Source organism: Asparagus officinalis, chromosome 1, assembly GCF_001876935.1.
Source record: "Asparagus officinalis chromosome 1, Aspof.V1, whole genome shotgun sequence".
Classification (NCBI taxonomy): Eukaryota; Viridiplantae; Streptophyta; class Magnoliopsida; order Asparagales; family Asparagaceae; genus Asparagus; species Asparagus officinalis.
The window spans coordinates 130,978,023-131,000,210 of NC_033794.1; the positions used below are offsets into that span (position 1 = coordinate 130,978,023).

Sequence of the window (22,188 nt, forward strand, 5' to 3'; positions counted from 1 at the left end):
TTATTGGTAATAAATTTTTTTACTTTATAATATATTATATTATTTAATAAATAATGTATTAATATTTTATATATTATATTACATTTACTATGTAATATACTATTATTGTATTATTATATTATTGCTTTATTATTAAATATATTGATATTATATAATATTTTATAATTATTAATTTATTGTTTATTATTTATTAAAAAATTAATAATATTATAGTGATTATACTATTGTATAGTATACTATTATATCATTATTTATTATGAATAACTTTTTTATTAATTTATTTATATATAATTATTTAGTAGTATATTACATTAACTATATTATTATATAATACATTATCAGCATATTGAATATTAGTATATAAAATATTATTATATAAGGTATTTTAATTATTAATATATTTTATATTATTTAATAAATATTACTAATATATTAGATTAATTATAATGTAGAACAATATAACATAATATATATGTTGATACTAACTATGTATTAATTATATTTAACATATTATGATATTATATTAACACCTTCTCAAATCCAAAATCAAAACTTCAAACTTAAAATACCTAAAATACGTTTTGAAATAAGTATTGTGTTTTTTGTTTGATGATGATTTAGTTTAAAAAACACCGTAGCTTTCAAACGTATGATGTTTTATTTTTAATCTAAAACATCATAGAAATAAGAAAAATATCATAATATACAAAGGAAGCCTTAATTGCGTTGCAACTAATAAATTAATAGAATATCGGTTTTTCTATAGAGTGCCCTTGGGCACTCTATAAGAGAGGAGAGAGATAGAGAGAAATGAATGAGGAGGGAGGCCTCCTGATTTGTATTAGGATCCTCTCTTTATTTATTTCTCTCTATCTCTCTCCTCTCTTATAGAGTGCCCAGGAGCACTATGTAGAAAAACCGATAGAATATAAACAATCACTCGCTTGCTCACACAATAATTCAAGAAAAAAAGCGGCCACAAAACTCCTCGAGTTTATCCCCCACCCATCCGAAACGGTTCCCCAACAAAGGCAAACCCAATCTCCACGTGGCAGTCTAAACACATCCTTATCCTCGGGTCCCACATCCACGCCAGCTGCGTCCCCAGTGCGAGCAGTTAAGTTGGCCCCTAGCATCCTTCAGCCTCTAACCTGTCCCAATCGGATACCACTCCCGAAAGCATCCAATGCGGAGAGGACAAGTGGATACAGGTTATTCTTTGGATGAATTTCATAAAGCCCCTGGACTTTGAGGATGTTTACATAAAGTTTCTATGAACCTTCAGAATTACCCTTTATGAATTAGTAAAAAAAAAAAATCTAATAAATGAAGTTAATGTAAAGAAATTTTTTTAACGGATTGTTTTCATCACTTAAATACCTAATTTTTTACATTACTTATTGTTGATTTCAGATATTTAACAGGGGAGTTTAGGGTTCATCAATCTTCTTTGATGGTTGATTATTGAGTGGATGGTTCGATCCTACAGACAAATACTATGTAAGAGGATCGGAGTTGAGTTCTCCCGAGATTCTTCCCAATGTCAATTCAGTATTGATCTTAAGGGGAGGAGAAAAAGTATGATTTATCGTGTATTATGTTGCGATAAAGTACGTACATTCATGCAGTAGGCAATGCGCCTATTTGTAGCAGATCCATAAGGGTAGTTGTGTAACTTCGGCTGAGTCCAAGCAGTCAGCTTATCCTGCTAATATCTTACAAGTGTCGGCAACGGGTGGTCTAAGTCAGCTTTGTGATTAACGCAACAGTGACATGGGGCTAAGGTGTTGACAAGGTCCGACGTGTCATTAAGACTTTCGACAGGGTATAATGATGACTCTGACCGCGCCTTTAATGCGATGGTGACTGGTTGTCATCGATATATTCGAGAAAGATAGCCTTTAGTCTCGACTTTTCGAGGGGGCCATCAACTCGGTTGCTCTAAATGAGGATACCTCTTGACTCGATTGACTGAACGAATATTGAGTTTTAGCAGCAGGCCCGACGAGGATGTCGTTCGACTCAGCCCTCCTGGGAGGGTCTGAGTGAACACGTCATTTACTCGGCCTTCATGATATTGGTTCGAATTAGGATATAGTTTATTTGAGACACGTGTTATATCCTTGAATAAGATTAACACTTAGTCATTTCTATGGTACAATACAATACTTCTAACTTTGATATCATGAAGAGTTTTTGCGTTAAATATCCCAAAGTTAAAAAAATTATTACACCTTTTCTAAGTCCTTTTTTAAGGCATCAAAGTTTATTTTTTTTACCTTTGAAGCATTTTTTGAGCAAAAATAATTTGGAGATATCAAAGTGAGACACGACGTGGATTTCTGAGTTATTTAATAGCATATAATAATCCTAAATTAAGAAAACTAAAAGTATGATGTAATTGTTGCATCTTATTCTCCAACATGAATATTGTTATTCAACTTTTTTATTATGAACTTTGATTTCTTTCTACATTCAAACTCGTTACTCTAGCAGTCGTTAGACCATCTCCAACCCATTGCACAAAAATGGTGCAAATTTTGCATCAAAATGGAGCAAAAGTCACATCAAACAGTAATACATCTCCAACCCATTGCACCAAAAAAAGAATATTCTCAGTATATTCTTAGTTTATTCTCTTTTATCTATTTTTATATTAATTAAGAGGTAAAAATAAACAGTTAATTTTTTTTTTAAAAAGTGAACAGTAATACCGCGGATGAACAGTGCGACGCCATATTTGGTGCAACACTGTTCAAATGCACCAAAATAGAGCAAGAAATGGGGCATGATTGGAGAATGAACAGTGTAAAAATGTACTGTTTGCACCATTTTGGTGCTGGGTTGGAGATGCCCTTAGAAGAGTTTAGGAAATAAGATTTTGAAATTTTAAATTGGTTTTATTTGATTTTACAGTTCAAAGTGCAAGGGGTTTTGTGCAAATTTCCATTATTATTCCCCTGCAGCTGACGACAGAGTCTTTAATGAACTAAATAGGACAGCGATAGCTCACAGCTTATCAGCTCGCTGTCAGCAGAGATACTCTCCCGAATAAAAAAAATAATTTATTTTATTCCCCTTTTCCCTGTTCCATCTCCCAAATCCTTTCACCCTTCTTTCACTTTCCCAATTTTTATTAAAAAACTTTCTGTATTTATTCCATTTATGTCTGTTTTCTTCCCTTTGTTTATAGAGCTGGGTATGTTTTCTTTGGATTTCTAGAGAATTACCTATCTCGGTTTTAATCATTTATTTTGGACAACCAGCTGAAGTTACTTGTTTTGGGGGCGGTTCAAAATCTGTCATTTTCAGATTAATTCTTGACCCCTTGTTGCTTTTTGAAAAGCTGAAGTTTTTTTGGGTTCAAATTTATCCTTTTGAGTTGCTTTCGATCCTTTCTTCTCCCCTTTTTGTGTTGATTTCTGCTGGACTTTTTTAGCAAGTTGTGCGAGCTGTAAGTGGAAAAAACAAAAAGAAAACAGAGATTGGAGTTGGTTTGCTCTCTTTGGTGATGTTTTTTTTTTGGTGGGTTATAGCAATTTGTGAGCTTTTAGTGTAAAAATAAAAGAAGAACAGGAGATTGGGTCTGATTCCCCCCCTCTTTGGTGATTATTTTTGGTGGGTTTTTTAGCAAACTGTGAGCTTTAGTGGGTAAACAAAGAAAATAGAGATTTGGGTTTCTTCCTTTGGGAGTCATGAGGAGATCGTACGTGATGCTGGGTTTAGCTATTTCATGGATCTTAGTGATGGTGGGTTCAGTGAACGCCATAGGAGCTAACTGGGGAACACAAACAAGTCACCCTCTATCACCATCAAAAGTGGTGCGAATGCTTAGAGATAATGGATTTCAGAAAGTAAAGCTCTTTGATGCAGAGGATGCAACTCTCAATGCGTTGAGGAAGACTAACATTGAGGTGATGGTTGGGATTCCGAATGAGTTGCTGAGGAGTTTGGCGACGAGTATGAAGGCGGCAGAGAACTGGGTTGCGAAGAACGTCTCGGGTTATGTTAGTGATGGGGTTAACATCAGGTTTGCTTCCTAGAGACCAAGGACATTTTGTATTGTGTTTAGATTTTGTAATGGTATGTTTTTATTGCTACAATGTTAATGTGTTCTTAGTTTGGTGGATGTGTATTTCGTGTTCGTAAGGTTTTATGACATGTTGAGTTTAGATAGAAGAGGACATCTAGAAGGTACCTGTGCACCCTTTATTACCAAAAATTAGTTGAGAGTCCACTTCCCTAATTACAACAGTCTATTATTTGATTCGTTACTTCGCTTTTCTATTCAAGATGAATCGCACCTGTGCATTAAATAATAGGTGGTTCTGATCGAAGAAGTGGACTTTCCGTTACCTTTTGGCATTGGAAAGGATCTGAATCCATAGCCATGACTTTTTTCTTATGAATACAAGTTAACGTCCTTTAGAATTAATTCCTAACAAGGAAGTGATACTATTATATGGGGGAAGCCATGCTTATTTTGCATCATACCTCCTTATGGTGAACAAACTAGGTGAACCTTTAGGCTTCATTAATGCTTGCCCTCCCCCCTAAATGTAGTCGTGGGAAAAAGAGAAACTTTTTAAGGGGCTGTTTGGTTGTATGTTTTTACCATGTAAAAGGATGGAAAGTGTAAAAAAGTGGGTCCCAATATCAGCTTTCATCACTTTCAATTGCTTATTTGTAGTTGTGAAAATAGTGTAAAGTGATTTCATATGCTGACGTGGCTTGTAAAGTGATTTCATAAAATAGTTGTGAAAATAGTGTAAAGTGATTTCATATGCTGACGTGGCTTGTAAAGTGATTTCATAAAAAAAAAGATATGATTTTAGGAGAAAGCTGACATTGAAGTCAGGAAAAAATAATAAAAAATAATTCCAACCAATATGATCATTTGAGTAGGGACCACTTTTTACACTTTCCAAACAAACAATTAATGATTCCAATGGAATCAAAAACAAACAAAGAAAAGTATAAAAGTAAAATTGATGAGGTGGACAACAACTTTTCAAGTTGTGTCATAAATACACAACTTTACCAACAACAACCAAACAGCCCCTAAAGAGGGCACTGATACTACCTATACAGAAATACACATGCAATAGGTGTTTAGTGCATTGCTACATGGAAATATCTTATGTCCCTTCGATTGAGTCACTCTAATGTGCATCATTTTTATTTGAAGTTATCTACCTTTTAATTGTTTGCGAATCCTTGTCTTCAACTCTGGTGTCAGTGGGTAATTAATACCGATTGTTTTTGGATTGCTTTACTGCTTTTATTTGGGTGTTTGAGGCGCATCTTTCAGCATACTATACTTCGACTTTTATTTGATTGATCACATAAAACTTACTTAGCATTTAGCTTGGCATCGGAAGTTTGTGCCAAATTTATTGTCGAGTCGCTTCAAGGATTGGATCTTAGTTCATGTAGACGAGTAATTTCAAATTGAAATTTGCACCGATGTATAGTAGTCAAATGGAAATTGCATCCATTTAAGTTCTTTTTTTAATTATTATTAAACCCATGTAGTCATGCTACTTAAAATTCAGTCTATTTTTTCAACTAAATACTAATATTATAACATGAACCAGTTGCTCTTTATAACAACTAGTTAATAAACTCTAAAATGAACCTCAAGTACATTTCATTCAAGGTAATAATGTGACTAGATCACTGTTCCCCTGATCTGACATCTCAAACTCTCTCAATATGAAGGCTCATTTATATTTCCACCGCAACATGTTACTAAATGATCCATAATTCCATCTTCTGTTAATTTATTTTTTACTTCAACTTGTTATCTCCTTATGCAGGGTAACATACTCAACTCTTAGTAAATGGAAACTCCTACATTGAGCACAAGTGAAAGCACACATATAGTTAATGTAAAGAGAATACAAATACCATTTTGTAACATCAAATCTATTAGAAAATCACTTTTCTTCAGGGTTTTATAGGTATTACTGACATGCCATCTCTATATCTCTCAACAGAACTCATAAAATGTGTGGAAAAGTTCATGTGATTGTGTGGCGTGAACAAATTTTACGATGAACCTCTAGTGCATCCTAAGGTTATACATTGTAATAGATTAAATGTGGTAACTCTTTGCTTGAAATGAGTAGGTCAACCTAATTTCCTTCAATTTCTGTTTGACCAACCCCAGAATACGAGTCATCTTTTTATCGTAACAACTCACTGACTTTGATGGTTATTAGGTTAAAAAGCTTTTACATGACACAAAATGGGAACATTTGTTGGTTCTAATGCAAATTTTTGCTTAGTTATCTATAATCTGCTAGACCCTAGCATAAAGGTGAGGTTGAGGCTTTTACTTAAAATGTGTATATCTTGTCAAATAATAGGACTTTTCAGTCACCTTCAAGAGTGTCTGACAGTTAATCTTTTTAATTCTCTCATTATTTTCGAGTTGATATTGCTAAGGATTCTTACCTAGATTGATAAACCAGTTAGATAAATACCCAATATCTTCGCATGAATATTAAGAATATGGAAAATAAAAACTCTTCAACAATAGTTGACCATTATTATTATGCTTTGCGGAAAAAGCAAGTCATTTCGGTGAACAACCTTCATTACTTATTTAACCATAAATAGATTTTACCGATCTTTTCTAGAACCTTGGGCAAAGTTGCATTAAATCCGTAAAGCAGGTGAAATTTCTTGCAAGATGAAAATGAATACTAGTGAGGGCATTAGGGACTGTTTAATCTTGTCTTAATCTATGTTTAAGATCAACATTCTCATAACATTCAACAAGGTTAGGGCTACAAACGAGCTGGCTAAATCTGATTCATGCTCAGCTTTGACTTTACGCACGCATCTTAGTTTCATACTATGGTTACTCTGTTATCTATGCATTTATATATTAACAATCAGGTTCAAGATCAGTTTAATTTTGCATTCAGCTAAAGTTTATCATCACAGGGAACATACTTTCTTTTTCTGAGAGGAGAGAAGAACACTGCTAAGGATGCAACAAGTTCGATAGTCAATCTTTATTGAATATTTCCTTATTCCAGTCACATCCAAATGTTTATGTCATGGCTAGGATATTCCCATCTTTTAGTGTTTGGAATGTTGAGTAATAGATAGTCTCTATCATATAAATGTAGCAAACAAGTCCAGAAAGAACAGCGTCAGCGATGAAGTTAGGAGGCAGAAATTTTGGTGAAAGGATACATGTTGAAGACAAGATGCGAAGATTTCTTTAATAATGGATATGTACAAGGAAGATGATGAAGTTAAAGCTGTTGAAAATAGGCAGAAGCAGATCCAGGGGGTGAAGAATATTTTAGTGTTACCAGGGTACTCCTATAATGAAGCTGTAAGTTAAAGCTGTTGAAAATAGGCAGAAGCAGATCCAGGGGGTGAAGAATATTTTAGTGTTACCAGGGTACTTCTATAATGAAGTTGTACATGTACCGGACATGTACTCGACACTTTCTCATACTCAAAATTCATGGGCACTTCTTGAATATATGCATGCATTTATTACAACATGGACTCAATTATATGATATACATATTAATTAAAAACTCTTGTCAAATACTTCTTGGACGTAAAGCTTACACTTTACATCCATTTCTTGAAACTAGTTTGATATGGGTCAGGTTCATTTCAGTCCATACACACGTTCAAAACTGTATAAATATAGGAGCTTTATGAAATCTCAGTTCGTACCGGTACCCGCACCCGTACCAGTACTTGTACCCGTTTCTATGCAACTTAGATCTAAAACAGCACAATTATATATTGGAGAAAGATTCAAAAAAAATTCAATGACATCTGATGTAGTCTTTAGATGGAAAGACCATAGCGAGGTTAACCTATGCGGGCAAGTATGCATCCTGAGATTTCATAAAGCTCCTATATCTATATTTGTCGAAGTTTCACTTAATGACCTGTGTATATCATGCATAACATGCCCTTCTGAATTAAGATCTCTTATTAGTACAGTGTACTTTTATTGTGGTTATCTCAACTTGAAATTTCATAAAACTCCTATATTTATAATATATACTTAATGACCCATGTAAATAGTAAACATGTTCTTTAATTGTAGTGTCACCCTATAAAATTGTTTTCATTTCTTAATTTGTGTCAACAGGTACGTTGCAGTTGGAAATGAGCCATTCCTGAGTTCATTCAACGGCAGTTTCCTCCAAACAACATTCCCTGCCCTCCAAAACATCCAGAGTGCGCTCATCAAAGCAGGCCTTGGCAACCAAGTCAAAGTCACCTGCCCCCTCAACGCTGACGTCTACCAATCTCCCTCTGGCCAACCCTCCGATGGCGATTTTCGCTCTGATATCCGCGACCTCATGCTAACAATCGTAAAATTCCTCAGTGACAATGGCGCCCCCTTCACCGTCAACATCTACCCCTTCATCAGCCTCTACAGTGACGCAAACTTCCCTGTCGATTATGCATTTTTTGACGGCACGTCATCCGCTGTAGTAGACGGCGGAGCTACGTACAACAACATGTTCGATGCGAATCATGATACTCTCATTTGGGCTTTGAAGAAGAACGGGTTTGAAAATTTACCCATAATCATCGGTGAAATTGGATGGCCAACGGATGGCGACGTGAACGCAAATTTACAGTCTGCACAGAAATTTAATCAGGGTTTTATGAAGCATATTTCAACAGGTCAGGGGACGCCGATGAGGGCAGGACCGATTAATGCGTATTTGTTCAGTTTAATCGACGAGGATCAGAAAAGCATACAGCCTGGTAATTTTGAGAGGCACTGGGGTTTGTTTTATTACGATGGTCAACCAAAGTATCAGTTGAGTCTTGGAAGAAACTCGGGGATTGTTGGGGCCCAAGGGGTTCAGTATCTTGATAAGAAGTGGTGTGTGATGAAGAATTCGGTAAGTCTTGATGACTCGAAGGTTGCACCGAGCGTGAGCTACGCTTGTGCGAATGCTGACTGTACTAGTCTCGGCTATAAAACCTCATGCGGGGGCCTTGATGCCAGAGGAAATATATCGTACGCATTCAATAGTTATTATCAGATGAATGATCAAGACGACCAGGCTTGTGGGTTTAATAATCTAGCGACGATCACCAACAAGGATCCATCAATGGGCAGCTGTAGGTTCCAGATAGGGATCTTGGTTGAAGATTCTGCAGTCTCGTTGAGAGTCTCATTCTTGCTGGTTGTCACTGTGGTTTCGTTCTTGTTGATTTTGATGTAACTTAATCGTGCATTTTGGATTATGGTTTGAAACACGACAATAATTTGATCATGAAATTCTTTTCAACCTGAAACAAGTGCATAAATGTAACGATACAGGTGTAGATCATTTACTGTGAAGGGGGTTCTATTGATAAATCTCCCATGTTGGCGATCAGTTCGTCAACCTCCAGTATCTTGTCATCTTGAAATTTGCTCTCTCTGAGAGCTTTCTTCAACTGCTTGATCAGCTCGTTCTCCTCGTCCTCCTGTGTCGTCTCAATCTCCCACACTTTGAAAATATTGTCCTGCGACTCGAAATCTCCAGTATTGTGCATTGCTTCACCTTGAGCAAACTCGCTAGTTCGCTTTCGCTCTTCAGTTGCTTCTTCATCTTCAGCAAGTTCCCTAGCTTGTATGTTTTCTTCTGCAATTTCATTAATGGAGGCTTTGGGTTCTTCTTCATCATCAAAGACTACTCGAGGAGAGAGAGCCTCGAGAAGTGCCTCTCGCAGGTCGTCCCAGTTATCTTGGGACAGCTGTGGATCGGACACTAAGCAGGAATCAGCCCATGCAGCGTCCTCTGGCGAGAGCTCGGATTTCTTGGAGTTTGATTCTATTGATGCTTTGAGAATGACAGAGATCGCATCTCCTTCATCGGCCTCGACTGTTGAATTAAGAAGGGCAGATATTTCATCTCCTTCATCAGCCTGCATGTTTTCTGGAGAGCCTGCGTACAATCATGTCATGCACGGTTATAAAAAGGGTAGTAGGCACATCACCAATGTTACATGAGTTATGTACTTATTTCCTAAGGCACTTAACAGTTCTGGACAGGGAAATGTGGAACAAGCCTGGCCAGGTTTAAGCTAAAAATTCGGTCTAACAAAATAGTTTAAATCCTGGTCCAATTCTTTGCAAAACTGAGATCAATGTTTTACAGGGTTTTATCCAACTAAATCAATTTAATTCAAGTTACCAAACAGACCTGTCAATTTTTTTTGTTCGTAGTTTGATGTTAGCTATCCTCTACCATACTCACGAGTCACTAGCTTGCAGAGATATTTCCTGATATTTCACTGTAATATTTCACCGTACTGCAGAGAGACTCCTCCTCTTACAGATGTAAATAATAAAAATACACCCTCTATAGCATACGTACAGACAACAAAAAAACTAAATACATAATGCGGCCTCGAATATCAGATGTCTAGATGCTAATAGATAAAGTTAGGGCATCTCCAACAGCTTCTTCAAAATTTTCTCCAAAATGGGGAAGCAAAAGTCATATTCTCCAACTAATTTTTACACTAACTCCAACAGCTTCCCCATTTTGAAGAATCACTTTTTTCCCCCAAAAATTTGGAGAATGCTGCAGATTTGGGAAAGCTTCCCCATTTTTTCTCCTTCATCTCTATTTTGAGGAATGAGATGGGGAATCTGTTGGACCAAAAACCCAACTAAATTCTCCAAAATTGGGAAATGAGGAAGTTGTTAGAGATGCTCTTATTAACCCATGAGTGAGTAGCCACCTACATTTGTGGCTAAATTACCAAATCGGTAATTGTAATAGGTCCATGTTTACCATATGATTTATATATTGAAGAAATTTTCTAAATAAACACATTTATATTTTTTTTTCTAAAAATAGACCCTATTGAGTTTTATTTAAAAAAATAGACTCATTTTATCTTAATCTGGTTCCTAAATAGTCGGGATTGTCAATCCCGACTATTTAGGAGGGTATAACCCCCCCAATTATAACCCTAAACCCTAACATTCTATATACTAAACTCGTCGGAGTTCGCAACCCGACTATTTAGAAACCGGATTAAGACAAAATAGGTCGATTTTTGTAAAAAAAAAAAAACTCAATGGGTTTATTTTTAGAAACAAAAATATGAATGGGTTTATTTAGAAAATTTCTTCAATATATAAAAACATATTGTAAACAGGGTCTCCACTGAAAATGCCAATTTGGTATTTCAGCCCATACACATTAAAAAGGATCGCCCTCAGCGCAGCATAACAACAAACAGGTGGTGGGCGCTTTCATGGTAAAGAGAACGCCGACATCGTATGCAGAAAAGATGAGCAGAATTCAAGCGGAGAGAAAGAAATCAGCACCTGGGCTTTCTGTCATTGGGGAGAAGAACATACCTCAGCCTTGATCTTCTAGCCTTTATTTGGAGGGAGGGTGGATAAAAAATAAAAAAAAAACCATGAGATTATGGATGAAAATGTTAAGAAAAATAGCTGCTAAAATTTGAAGAGGTTAAGAACGAGGAGCTTACCTCCTTCGTTTTTATTTGATCTCAGAACTGCAATGGGTCTCTCCCTCCGTCGTCAGTACATGATCACGACACGTGAGATGGTAGTCGGTCGATAAAATTTTTGATTTAAAAAAAAAGGTTAGTTTCATATATACCCCTTAAATTATAGGTATTTGCAAAAGAGTTCTTTCAAATCTTACTATTCTCAAAGCTACGTCTCAAAATCATCAACTTTGTGAAAAGGTGCTCCTGATGTCAACATATCACCAACTTACCACTAAAATTTTAACTATTTTGTTGATAAGTTTTACATTGCGACTATAACTTAGCTTATTAAAATTGATGATTAACTGCTTTGAGGGTAATTTTTTAAAAGTAAAGATTTGAAGGGTAGTTTTGTAAATATGTGAGATTTAGAGAAATTTTTTGCAAATACCCATCCGTTAGGGGGCATATATGCAAATGAACTGAGTAAACCTCACAGTACCGCCAATCTTTTGGCCAATTCGGAATTGACGCCCCCGGACTTTGAAAATGCCACTTAACACCCTGACCTCGCAATATTCTCAACATCCCCCCCTTACATTTCTCCTGTCTAGTATGAACCCATAATCTCTGATACTAATTTCTTCATGCTCAAACTTTTTGTTTTTTTGTTATTTGAAAATTGAAAAGTTTATTTTTAGATTGATGAATTCCTTATTAATTCTTATAAAAATTTTGACAGATGTTATATAATCTATATTTCAATAAAACCATTAATCTTTATTCTTTTCGGTTGACAGATGATATATATATTCCAATTTAGGTTTACTATCCCTTTTCAGCATCTAAAGATAGTCTGAGTTGATACTCGTAAACAAAAGCAATAATAATTGATTAAAAATATCCGGTTAAGAAATAAAAACTTAAAAAATATTATAGCTTAAAATTATCATTACCATATAAAATATAAAATCATACTAATAAGTTGGAGCATCAAAACATTAGTAACATTAATTGATATGTTTAAATCTATAAAAATAATAAAATACTATAATATAATAGCATTAATTAAATATAATTTAAAAACATTAATATATGATGTTAATAATATTTATAGTGTAAAAGAATACAATAAATTACGTATGGAGAACTATCAGAATGTTCAAAGATGTCATTCAATAGAATCAAGCTATTTCCACTGCAAATGAAAAAGTAACGGATATAAATCTAAAATTTAGAAAACGTCCATAAATCATTTGAATTAGCATTAAAATAAGGCATATCTATTAAAGAAGCACCAACTGAGTTACATTGAATAATAATTTAACAACTTTATCCTAAGGGGCTGTTTGGTTCGCTTTAAAACCCTATGGGAAACTTTTACTTAACCTCCACGTCGGTTTTTTCTCCTCCACATCAGATTTTTGGTTTCCGTAGTTTTTTTTTCTCAGCTTTGTTTCGCTATGGCTGAAGAGGGAAACGAACTCATAAATTGCCTCCACGTCTGCTTTTTTCTCTTTCCCAATTCCTTCCCCAACCGAGTGAAATCAACGAAAACCCTGGCCACGTCGGATTTCTTCTTCCTTGTTGATTTCTTCAGTGAGCTAGAGTTACCTCCTTCGCACCGCTCCCACCAGAAACTCCTAGCTTTGTCCCTGTGTTCGAAGAAATTGGCGGAGGGGGGTCTGATCTTTGCCAACTTTGTTCAGATCTGAAATCCTGATGGCAGCAGACTTCGTCGGTGATGGCGGCGTTCCCTCCGCCGACCCCAACGGCCCCGGTCATGTGTTGCACTCTGTTTGACACCGTCTTCCACGGCTTCTCGGCCTCCCTGCCCCCCTCCAGAGCGACGTGGCTCTCATGAAACCCCTCCATACTCACCGTCTCCCACAGTTCGAGCAGGATCGAGGGGTCCTAGAAGTCGAGAGGTGGAGCTTTTCCTCTGGTTGTGTTCAGGTTTGATCTGATCTGCTCCTTTGTTCTTCTTTCTTTTTTTTGGGGGGGTGGGGTGTCAATTTTGTGTTTTTGTTGTTTGATTTGGTTAAAATCGATGGGGTTGGAGCTCAGATTAAGCTAAAATGATGAAATAGCTTGATTTTCATTTTTTAGTAAGAATTTGATGATTAAAGGTAGTTTTTTAAGGGTTAAAATCAGTTTAACTACTGAAATTGAAGCTTGAGCTAATGATTATGGAGCAATTAGCTCATTTTTTTAAATTATTGCTGTTGTTTTTATGAAAATGGGTTACCCTAATTAGATTTTTGACGAGAAATGGGGACATATAATTTTTTCTCGCTCAATGAAATTAAACATTCAAAAACTAAAAGCTTTGTAATTTTATATGCAAACTTCTACAATAATTCTCCATTTCAGGAGACTATGATAGTTGCCCTCTTGCCCAGTTTATATCAAGTCTTATTGATCTTTCTTTCTATTGAAATTCAACCTCATATGCCATTATTTTAGAAAGTGATAATTGATGTAAGAAATCAGGCTCATGGCTTGTTTACTTTGTATATGTTCATTATATCATTTGAATGTGTATTGATGCATTGTGTTTGTGAGAGTGTTTATGTTAGAGTGTTTCATTTGTTAATATTCGTTTGAAGTAGAGATGTGAGGGGATGATAACTTTTGTGCAACTGGTAGAGGAATTTTTGGATTTGAATGGGTATTGATGCATTGTGTTTGTACTGGTCTTTATGTTGGAGTGTTTCATTTGTTAATATTAATCTGGAGTGGAGATGTGAGGGGGTGATAGCTTGTGTCCATTTGTTCGTGTTCATTTGAAGTGGAGATAAAGGAATGATGGCTCCTGTGCACTCAGTGAAGGAATGTAGGATGTGAATTGGTATTGATGCATTGTGTCTGTGTAACACTCTTTATGTCTGATTGTTTCATTTGTTAGTATTTCATTTGAAGTGGATATGAGGGACGATGGCGTGTGTGCATTTGATAAAGGAGTTTTAGGATTTGAATGGGTATTGTTGCATTGTGTTTGTATCACTCTTTGTGTTAGTATTTCATCTGGTCTTCCTGATAGAGAGAGGTATAAAAGTTTCCTCATTTTTTTTCTACTCAAGCGATTAATTTCTTCATCTGGGCTTAAAACTTTATGTGATTTTGATATGGGTTTTAGATTTTAGTTTCATAGATAGCTTGGATTGTGAATCTGTGATGTCAGCACCCTTTTGTTTTGGGGTTATTTGTTTGTAGATATGTGGCTGATTTAATGAATGAGAGGCAGAAGCTAGCTCCATTTATTCAAATTCTCCCATTATGTGCTAGGCTTCTCAATCAAGGTATGAGAGGGTTTGATAAATATTTCATTATTTGAATATACTGCTGTTAGAAAAGAAATAAGATTCAATTATAGTGATCATAGAGAGATTTTTGTGGAATTAGCTTTGGGCATGATTATTATGTGACTTTGGGTTTGTTTGTAATGCATTAATAGCCTTGTAGCAATTTTAAGTAAACCCAATAACTATGTAAATTTTGGTCAAAATCAGAGTAGTAGCATCCAACATTTTTAGTAGACAGAAGAATGAAAAAGAAATAATGTACTGTGTTAATTTCGAGTCCAACAAATGTTTATCAGGCTCTCTGGTTATAGAAACTAAAAATCAGGACCTGCACTTGTTTAGAACTGAAGGCCTTACTGTACTGTGTTAATTATCTTTTTTTCATTCCCTATATTTGCTTTTGCATATAGTCAAGCTTCCCTCCTTTACTTGTCATGCAACATTATCTTTGTTGATTATATATGCAGGAAAATGGTTATTTGCCAAGAATGGGGATGTCTCCAGCACCACATTATCTTTGTTGATTATATATGCAGGAAAATGGTTATTTGCCAAGAATGGGGATGTCTCCAGCACCATCTGTTGGTTGGAATGGGACTCCTGGAGTTTCTATGAGCCATGTTATTAAGAAAGTTGTCAGACTCGATGTTCCTGTTGACAAGTTCCCTAATGTATGCAAATCTACTTTAGTAAGTAGTTTATAAATATTTCATCTGTGATTACTAATTTACAAGTTTGAATCAGTATAACTTTGTTGGCCGTCTTTTGGGACCAAGAGGAAACTCCTTGAAAAGAGTGGAAGCTACGACTCGCTGCAGAGTTTATATACGAGGTCGGGGTTCAAGAGGAAACTCCTTGAAAAGAGTGGAAGCTACGACTCGCTGCAGAGTTTATATACGAGGTCGGGGTTCGGTCAATGTAATGACCGTAAAATTTTGATACTAGTTAAAATAAATTTTTGGTATTTTAAAATATTTAATTATGATTTTTAAAAGAGTATTTGTATTTTCCTCTGTTTTCTAGAATTTTCTATGATTTAAAGTCTAAGTTTTATATTTATTTAAATGGTTTTTATATTTATAAATTAATTTAATGTAATGAAAATTACTGGGATTTATCCGTTGTGTTACTGATACTATTACGTATTATTTTAAGTAATACATCGTATTATTATTACTATTACATATTAATTCTTGTATTATATTGAATTATTAATTACGTATTATTTGTGTAAATTATTGTATTATTACGTATCAGCTGTCGTATTAGCATAACTGGTACGTTTTATCGTGTAGATAATTGTCACATAATTATTTGATTTTAAATGTAAGTAAATATATTTTTATTATTAATTATTTCCATTTAATTATACAATATGGGTATATTTTTGACAGTTTCATATCAACTGTTGTATTAGCTCAAAATGTACGTTTTTAATTATAAATAATTATTATGTAATTAGTTTAATTTTTAAGTACCCGGAATTATTTATTTTAATTATTTTTGTTTAAATACCTGAAACTATTTGAAAATACTCCAACATTATTTTGCTCCCGCGACAAACCCCAACAACCCCGTTCTCTCCCTCCGCATTTTTTCAAAAATTTCGGCTGCACGCGCACCTCATTCCAATAATTTATTTTGTTTTTTTTTTTTTCCAATTTTTTATCATTCTTTTTTTTCCTTATTTAAACCCAGCAATCTATCTCTCTCTTCCGTAACTCTACTTTCTCCTCTTCTCTTCTTTCTCTCTCTCTTCTCTCTCTCGAGCTCGAGCCTGCTCCGACCGCCTCCCGCGCTGAGCTCTGTCGGACCGCCCGCTTGCTCCTCCACCCTGACCGCCGCTCACCTCCGGACCTCCGCCCCGCAGCCCCCAGCCGCTGCCTCCGCCCACCCGCTCGAAGCCGACGCCCAACTGACCCGCCGCCGCTTCTGCCTGAATCCGCCCACCGAGCTGCCGCCCATTCTGCTCCACCCGCTCGCCAGCCTCTTCCAGAGCCGCCGGGCATCGCCCCGCGAGCCAACCGCCCCTCCTCCAGCACCCCGCCATCTTCCTCCTTCCCACGTCGCCAACGCCCTAAGCCAGCCCCCTGAACTCCACGCAGCTCGCCGTCGACCACTCTCCAGGGCCCGGCCAGCCAACGCCCCACAGCCCGTCGTTTCAAACCCTCGTCGCGCCGCCGAGCTTCGCCGCTCGGTCCTCTACTCTGGCTACGCAATCCCGCCAGCATCTCTCTCTCCGACCCACTCTCCTCACCTCCGTTCTCCCTTTTTTTGCCCGCGCTGTACCCCTCGCCTACCCCCATCTCAGTAATCCCTGCCGCGGCATACCCCCAGCACCACCCCCTTGTCCCCTCCTCCTGTCTGCACGACGTCGGAGACCGCCGCTGCTCGCTGTCCCGACAGTCCTCATCTCCGCTCCCCGTCGAGACCCGAGCTCGTCCGTGCCGTCGTCTCTTCCCTGACGCCCGACCCAGTCGTCTGTTCCGAGACGCCCGACCCTTGCCCGTCGCCGGACAGCCCTTCGTCGGAGGTTCAGACGACGCCTCTTCCAAACTCGCCTGTCAGCAATTCGACGTCCGCTCGTCGTCAGGCCCTCGGCCTCGTAGGCAAGATCCCGATACTCCCTTGACTTGATATTTAATTCTTAGATCCGCTCTGAATTAATTAGTTGCTTGCAAGATCCCCATTCTTGCTCAGTACAATTTCAAATTTATCATAAAACAATTATGCATAATATCTCGTCCCTCGAACAACTATCCGTTACAATTATAGAACTGTCATAAACCTATTGGACTGTGGACAATAACGTATGCCCATTCACATTGTAATACATATATTGTGATGACTTGTACGGACTTATTTGACGAATGATATTAAAATAATATTGTGATAATAGATACTGTAAATATAAAATAAAATAAAATTATTTTAGAATAATTATAAATAATTTAAAAGAATTAATTTTAGAATAAGTATCAATTTAGAATAATTTTAGTAATTTAAGAAAGTTTTATAAAAGGAATTATTTTAGGATATTTATAAATATTTTAAAAGGATTTATTTTAGAGAAATGATTATTATGAAATATTCATGATTTATGTTTCTTAATTTTAATTATGTGATATGCTATGATCTTGTTGTATATGATTAGCTACAATTATTACTCTTTGTTATGCATGAGAACCGTTAGAAATTCATGACTAGTATGGCCTGGTATGTTCTGTTTAAGACTTAGAAACCTGTGTATACGTTAGCTTAGAAAAACAAGAGAGTTGGGATGGGGAAGTTAATGTTCATGTGATCGGATAAGATTGTTGATGTATCTTCCAGACTAGAACCGGTGAACCGTTTCGCACTGGGGTTAGTTTGTTGGGCCAAGTGAACCGTTTCGCACTTGGTCAGTGAAATCGTTTCGTCACCTGAGTTTTGCTTGAGTTCGAACCAGGCCGAAATCGGATTTCGTGTAGTCCTCTCACCGAACCGTTTCGCGGGATTGGATGCACGTAGAGGATTTGTGAACAGTCAGTTATCCGGTGATATGAGCGTTGGCTCTGTGTGAGATGTGACCAGTGACCTGTTATATAATGGCTAGTAGTATGACCTCGTTACCCGATTGGTTTTGGATTCTTCTGATTATTATATTCTAGTGGTGGATTTCATTTAGATTATTACTATTGTTATTATTATTGTTATGATCGACTTGTTACTTGGTTGATTCCCTTGGATTTATTATGATTATTCTATTCTAGAAGTAAATTATATTCAGAATATTAGTATTTCAGTTGTATGTTTCCATTGTTATCACCATTATCGCATTGGTCGCACGACCGTTCTATTCTTCCTTTTGGGATCTTGCCGTGCGCCATGCACCTGACGTACACCTGTTTTCTCTGGTGTACGTCAGACTTAGGAGAAGAACAGGTTCAGCGGGAGTCAGAGGATTCTCAGCATGAGTGCCTTGCAGACGTAGCAGAAGAAGAAGCAGAAGCTTAGTCATTTCCTTTCAGTTTGTTTTGTATTACTTCATTTCCTTTCGTTCGGTATATATTTATATTCTCCAGTATTTCATTCAGATAGTTTTGTATAAGGGCGTGTTGACCCGAATATTATGTCTGGGATGAATATTCATTAAGATATGTATTATTTTATTCTGTGTTGTTCATTATATTCTTGCTAATTGTGATCGGGGACCTGTGCCTTCGTTTGTATTTCTTGACGCTTAGCGTATTAGATTGAGAAGACGGGGTCTAGCACTTATCTCTTCTCAGTTTAATACGTCGCGGGCTTGCTCGCGTCCCGATTCCCTGGTATTTTGGGAAGCGGGGCGTGACAGTCAAGGATTCTGCTAAGGTACTAATTTTATGTCGCTTACTTAGTTACTCGTAATTTTATGTCGCTTACTTAGTTACTTGAAGATTTGGTTTATCTTGTATTAGTGTATACTGGATGATTTATCCTTTTACTATGCAAATTAACTAGATTCTAGTCTACTCTTAATGATTAAAATGTAGTTAATGTTGAATCATGTTGATAGTCTGGCTAGATTCTGCTCAACGTCCTGTAGAAATTTGTGCTCCATAACCAAACCTCGAATTTGACTCGAAAAAAGCATGAGATTATCCTTATGAAATGCTCGTATTCTTAATGTTTTCTATCCAGGTGCATCACCCAAGACCAGATTTTTACAAGAAACAGCGGCTGAGGGAATTGGCAATTCTGAACGGTACTCTAAGAGGAGAGCCCTCATAGGAGTCCTAGTGCATCTCCATTCAACAGCACAGGGAAGAAACGTGCGAAAACTGGGTTATAAGACTTTTTCACTGCTTCAAACCTTTGCCTTGTGAATACGTACTCACTCTCGCTCTAGAATGGAGATTTGTCGATTGAAGAACAACAGGACCTCCAGCTTTGGTTGGTTGGTGTTATTGGTTGGTGTTGTTGGTTTGCTGGTGGGTGTTTCCTGGTGTTTTTGAAACCTGGTTGTGTTCAGGTTCTGTTTTGGTTCATGTTTGGTTCATTGTTGGTGGCTGATGGGTGTTTCATGGTTCATTTTCCTGCATTGGTTTAGGGGATTTTTGTTACCAAACCCTCTATGCATACCCCCAAATGCTATTTCAGTTTTGTGTAGGCCTGGTTCTTGAATGTTGGTATTTTTTTTGCTTTCAGGCCAAGATATTGACGCTCATGTATTCAGGCAGATTTGTGAACATATTTTCAGTTTTGTGTTCAGGGTTTTGGTTGCTTTTGTGCTCGTCGTCGAGCTCCCATGAATGTTTTTTTATTACTATGCTGATTCGAGCTTGTTTAGCTCTATATTGTTGGGTTTTTGGTTGCTTTGTGCTCGTTGTCGAGCTCCCGTGGCTGTTTTTTGTTACTATACTGATTCGAGCTTGTTTAGCTCTATGTTGTTGGTTTGTGGTTGCTATTTGTGCTCGTCGTCGAGCTCCCGTGGCTGTTTTCAGGTACACAGTTCATAGCAATTGATTCATGTTATTTCAAGTTTCATATGATTTCATTAATACAAATAGAAACTTATAATGAATTCGGGATATTATTATTTGTTCACGTTACATTCACACTTTTATATGATTAAGATTACCTCCCATAACAAGCATAAATAAATTTGTCTATAGTGGGGGGTAATCTTACCATGGTGATCATAAACAATTTTTCCTACAAACTTAAAAACCAATCAAACACAAGAAAAGTGGGAAATATCAAATCAACAAAAATTTTTCCTTTTTTTCCATGCGAACCAAACACAAAAAAAGTAAATACATTGGTTTCTTACCCTTTTTTATGTGCGAACCAAACCGAAACAATCTATTTCTCGGAAAAGTTTGGAAAACTCAAAACTTACATTTCTTTACATGGAATTACATTTCCCTATATCTAGGAAACGAACCAAACAACCCCTAATCAAAGAAGAATCTCCATGGAAGATGTAAGAAAAATTAGTAATCATTCATAAATTTCATACTTTATTCTTCAAATACTAACGAAAGTAAATATTAATATTATAATCTAAGGCAAACTGACAATAAAAAATACAGGTATTTACTTTAGATATTTATGAAAAACAAAAGGGATAGAGCAAATGTAATATTATTGACGTAACAAAAGCTCTTATTGAATGCACATCAGAAGAATTCATTGTAGAAAAGAATGATAGCTCCTAATCTTATTTAAGTAATAAATTAGGAACACAAAAAATTTCATATATATGAAATTAATATTTATTTCTCATTGAAATAAAAAAATCAAAGTCTGTATTTCAAGAAGTTTGTGTTGAATATCGAAATACATTTAACTTCTTTGTGAAGTTAAACAACAAGATAAAAGATTAACGAGCCCAAGAACGATGACAACACAAAAAACATAATTCTAGCCTGATGTCATAATCGAGTAGATGATGAAGTACTACTATAGAATTGTCCGAGAAAAAGATAAAAGTGAGGAAGGATTGATATTAGCTCAGTAAAAAAATAAAACAGAAAACATAAAATGTAATATTTTGTGAATATTTTATAAAATAGTTTAATTATTAAAGAATTATATACATCTGAATGTATGAAGTCAAGAGTACGCAAGAGCTTTAGCACTATTCTAGAAAAATAGTTTGGTCATATGTCTCTTTGAGTGAAGTTAGAAAGCTTTAGAATGGAGTTTCATGAGCTTTTTTTAGTACTTTTTATATGCTTGTGCAAATACTTTTATTATATGAAAGTATACTAGAGTTAGCATTAATCTGTCATTTATAATTTTTTATGAAACCTATTAATGATTACAAACAAACTTTATATATATTCTCCTTTGTATCATTTTAGCATACTTTTAAGCAATTATTTTGCCTTATTGGTTTTAAATATTTACCTTCCTTGTATAACACTGTTTCAATATATTTTCACTTTTGCAACACTATACTTTCTTAAGTAAAGCTTGGTTTCATGTCAGTCAAAATAATATAAAAATTTAAATTAGCTCAAACTATATTTGTTTTCTATCAATTCAAATATTAACATGAAAATTTAAATTGGGTGTAGCCTATTTAAACAAACATCAAAGAAAATAACTAATTGCAATATTAAAGTTTAGAGATAAAAATGAGCATAAACTATTAAAGTTTAACCGAGAAACAAATTTTAGTTAGAAAATAAACCAAAAATACTTAATCATGATATTTAACCACGTGCATTTCACGCGTATAAAACCTAGTAAGCAGAAACGACCTAGTCTATTCCTTTATACAAATGAGAGAACCCAAGATACCGTAGCATTTTAAAAAAGTACTGTAGTATACAGGAGCAAGGTGTTTTTTAAAAAACACTTTAGCAGAGCGGGATACTGTAGCAATCCAAAAAACTCTGCAGCAGAGCGGATACTGTAGCAATTAAAAAAAAACCAAAAAACA

The 22,188-nt window shown here is 35.9% G+C and overlaps 2 protein-coding genes and 2 long non-coding RNA genes across 5 annotated transcripts; 3 read left to right on the forward strand and 1 right to left on the reverse strand.

Annotated features, from left to right (window-relative positions):
• On the forward strand, positions 3,017-9,326 carry LOC109822956 (glucan endo-1,3-beta-glucosidase 6-like). The gene is made up of 2 exons (XM_020389265.1): positions 3,017-4,030; positions 8,138-9,326. The coding sequence occupies exons 1-2, from the start codon at positions 3,696-3,698 to the stop codon at positions 9,231-9,233; spliced, it is 1,431 nt and encodes a 476-aa protein (XP_020244854.1). The 5' UTR covers positions 3,017-3,695; the 3' UTR covers positions 9,234-9,326.
• Positions 9,223-11,593, reverse strand: LOC109823018. Of its 2 annotated transcripts, none has more exons than XM_020389409.1 (3): positions 11,506-11,593; positions 11,372-11,391; positions 9,223-9,941 (listed from the first exon to the last, which is right to left on the reverse strand). In XM_020389409.1, exon 3 carries the CDS (start codon positions 9,925-9,927, stop codon positions 9,343-9,345), a length of 585 nt encoding a protein of 194 aa, XP_020244998.1. In that variant the 5' UTR covers positions 9,928-9,941; positions 11,372-11,391; positions 11,506-11,593; the 3' UTR covers positions 9,223-9,342. The 2 variants fall into 2 exon arrangements, with proteins under 2 accessions (XP_020244998.1, XP_020244961.1); XM_020389372.1 differs by having other exon boundaries at positions 11,339-11,391.
• Positions 14,753-15,617, forward strand: LOC109844617. The gene is made up of 3 exons (XR_002248082.1): positions 14,753-14,771; positions 15,311-15,445; positions 15,519-15,617. It is a non-coding gene; the product is annotated as an uncharacterized LOC109844617 (long non-coding RNA).
• On the forward strand, positions 15,616-20,001 carry LOC109844623. Its single transcript, XR_002248084.1, has 3 exons — positions 15,616-15,692; positions 19,116-19,127; positions 19,437-20,001. It is a non-coding gene; the product is annotated as an uncharacterized LOC109844623 (long non-coding RNA).

Bases quoted from the DNA above. Each gene is read 5' to 3' on its own strand.
- LOC109823018 (XM_020389372.1), bottom strand. From the start codon at position 11,369: ATGTTCTTCTCCCCAATGACAGAAAGCCCAG. The intron at 9,942-11,338 runs GTGCTGATTTCT...GATTGTACGCAG, and splicing joins CCCAATGACAGAAAGCCCAG to GCTCTCCAGAAAACATGCAG.
- LOC109822956 (XM_020389265.1), top strand. From the start codon at position 3,696: ATGAGGAGATCGTACGTGATGCTGGGTTTAGCTATTTCATGGATCTTA. The intron at 4,031-8,137 runs GTTTGCTTCCTA...TTGTGTCAACAG, and splicing joins AGTGATGGGGTTAACATCAG to GTACGTTGCAGTTGGAAATG.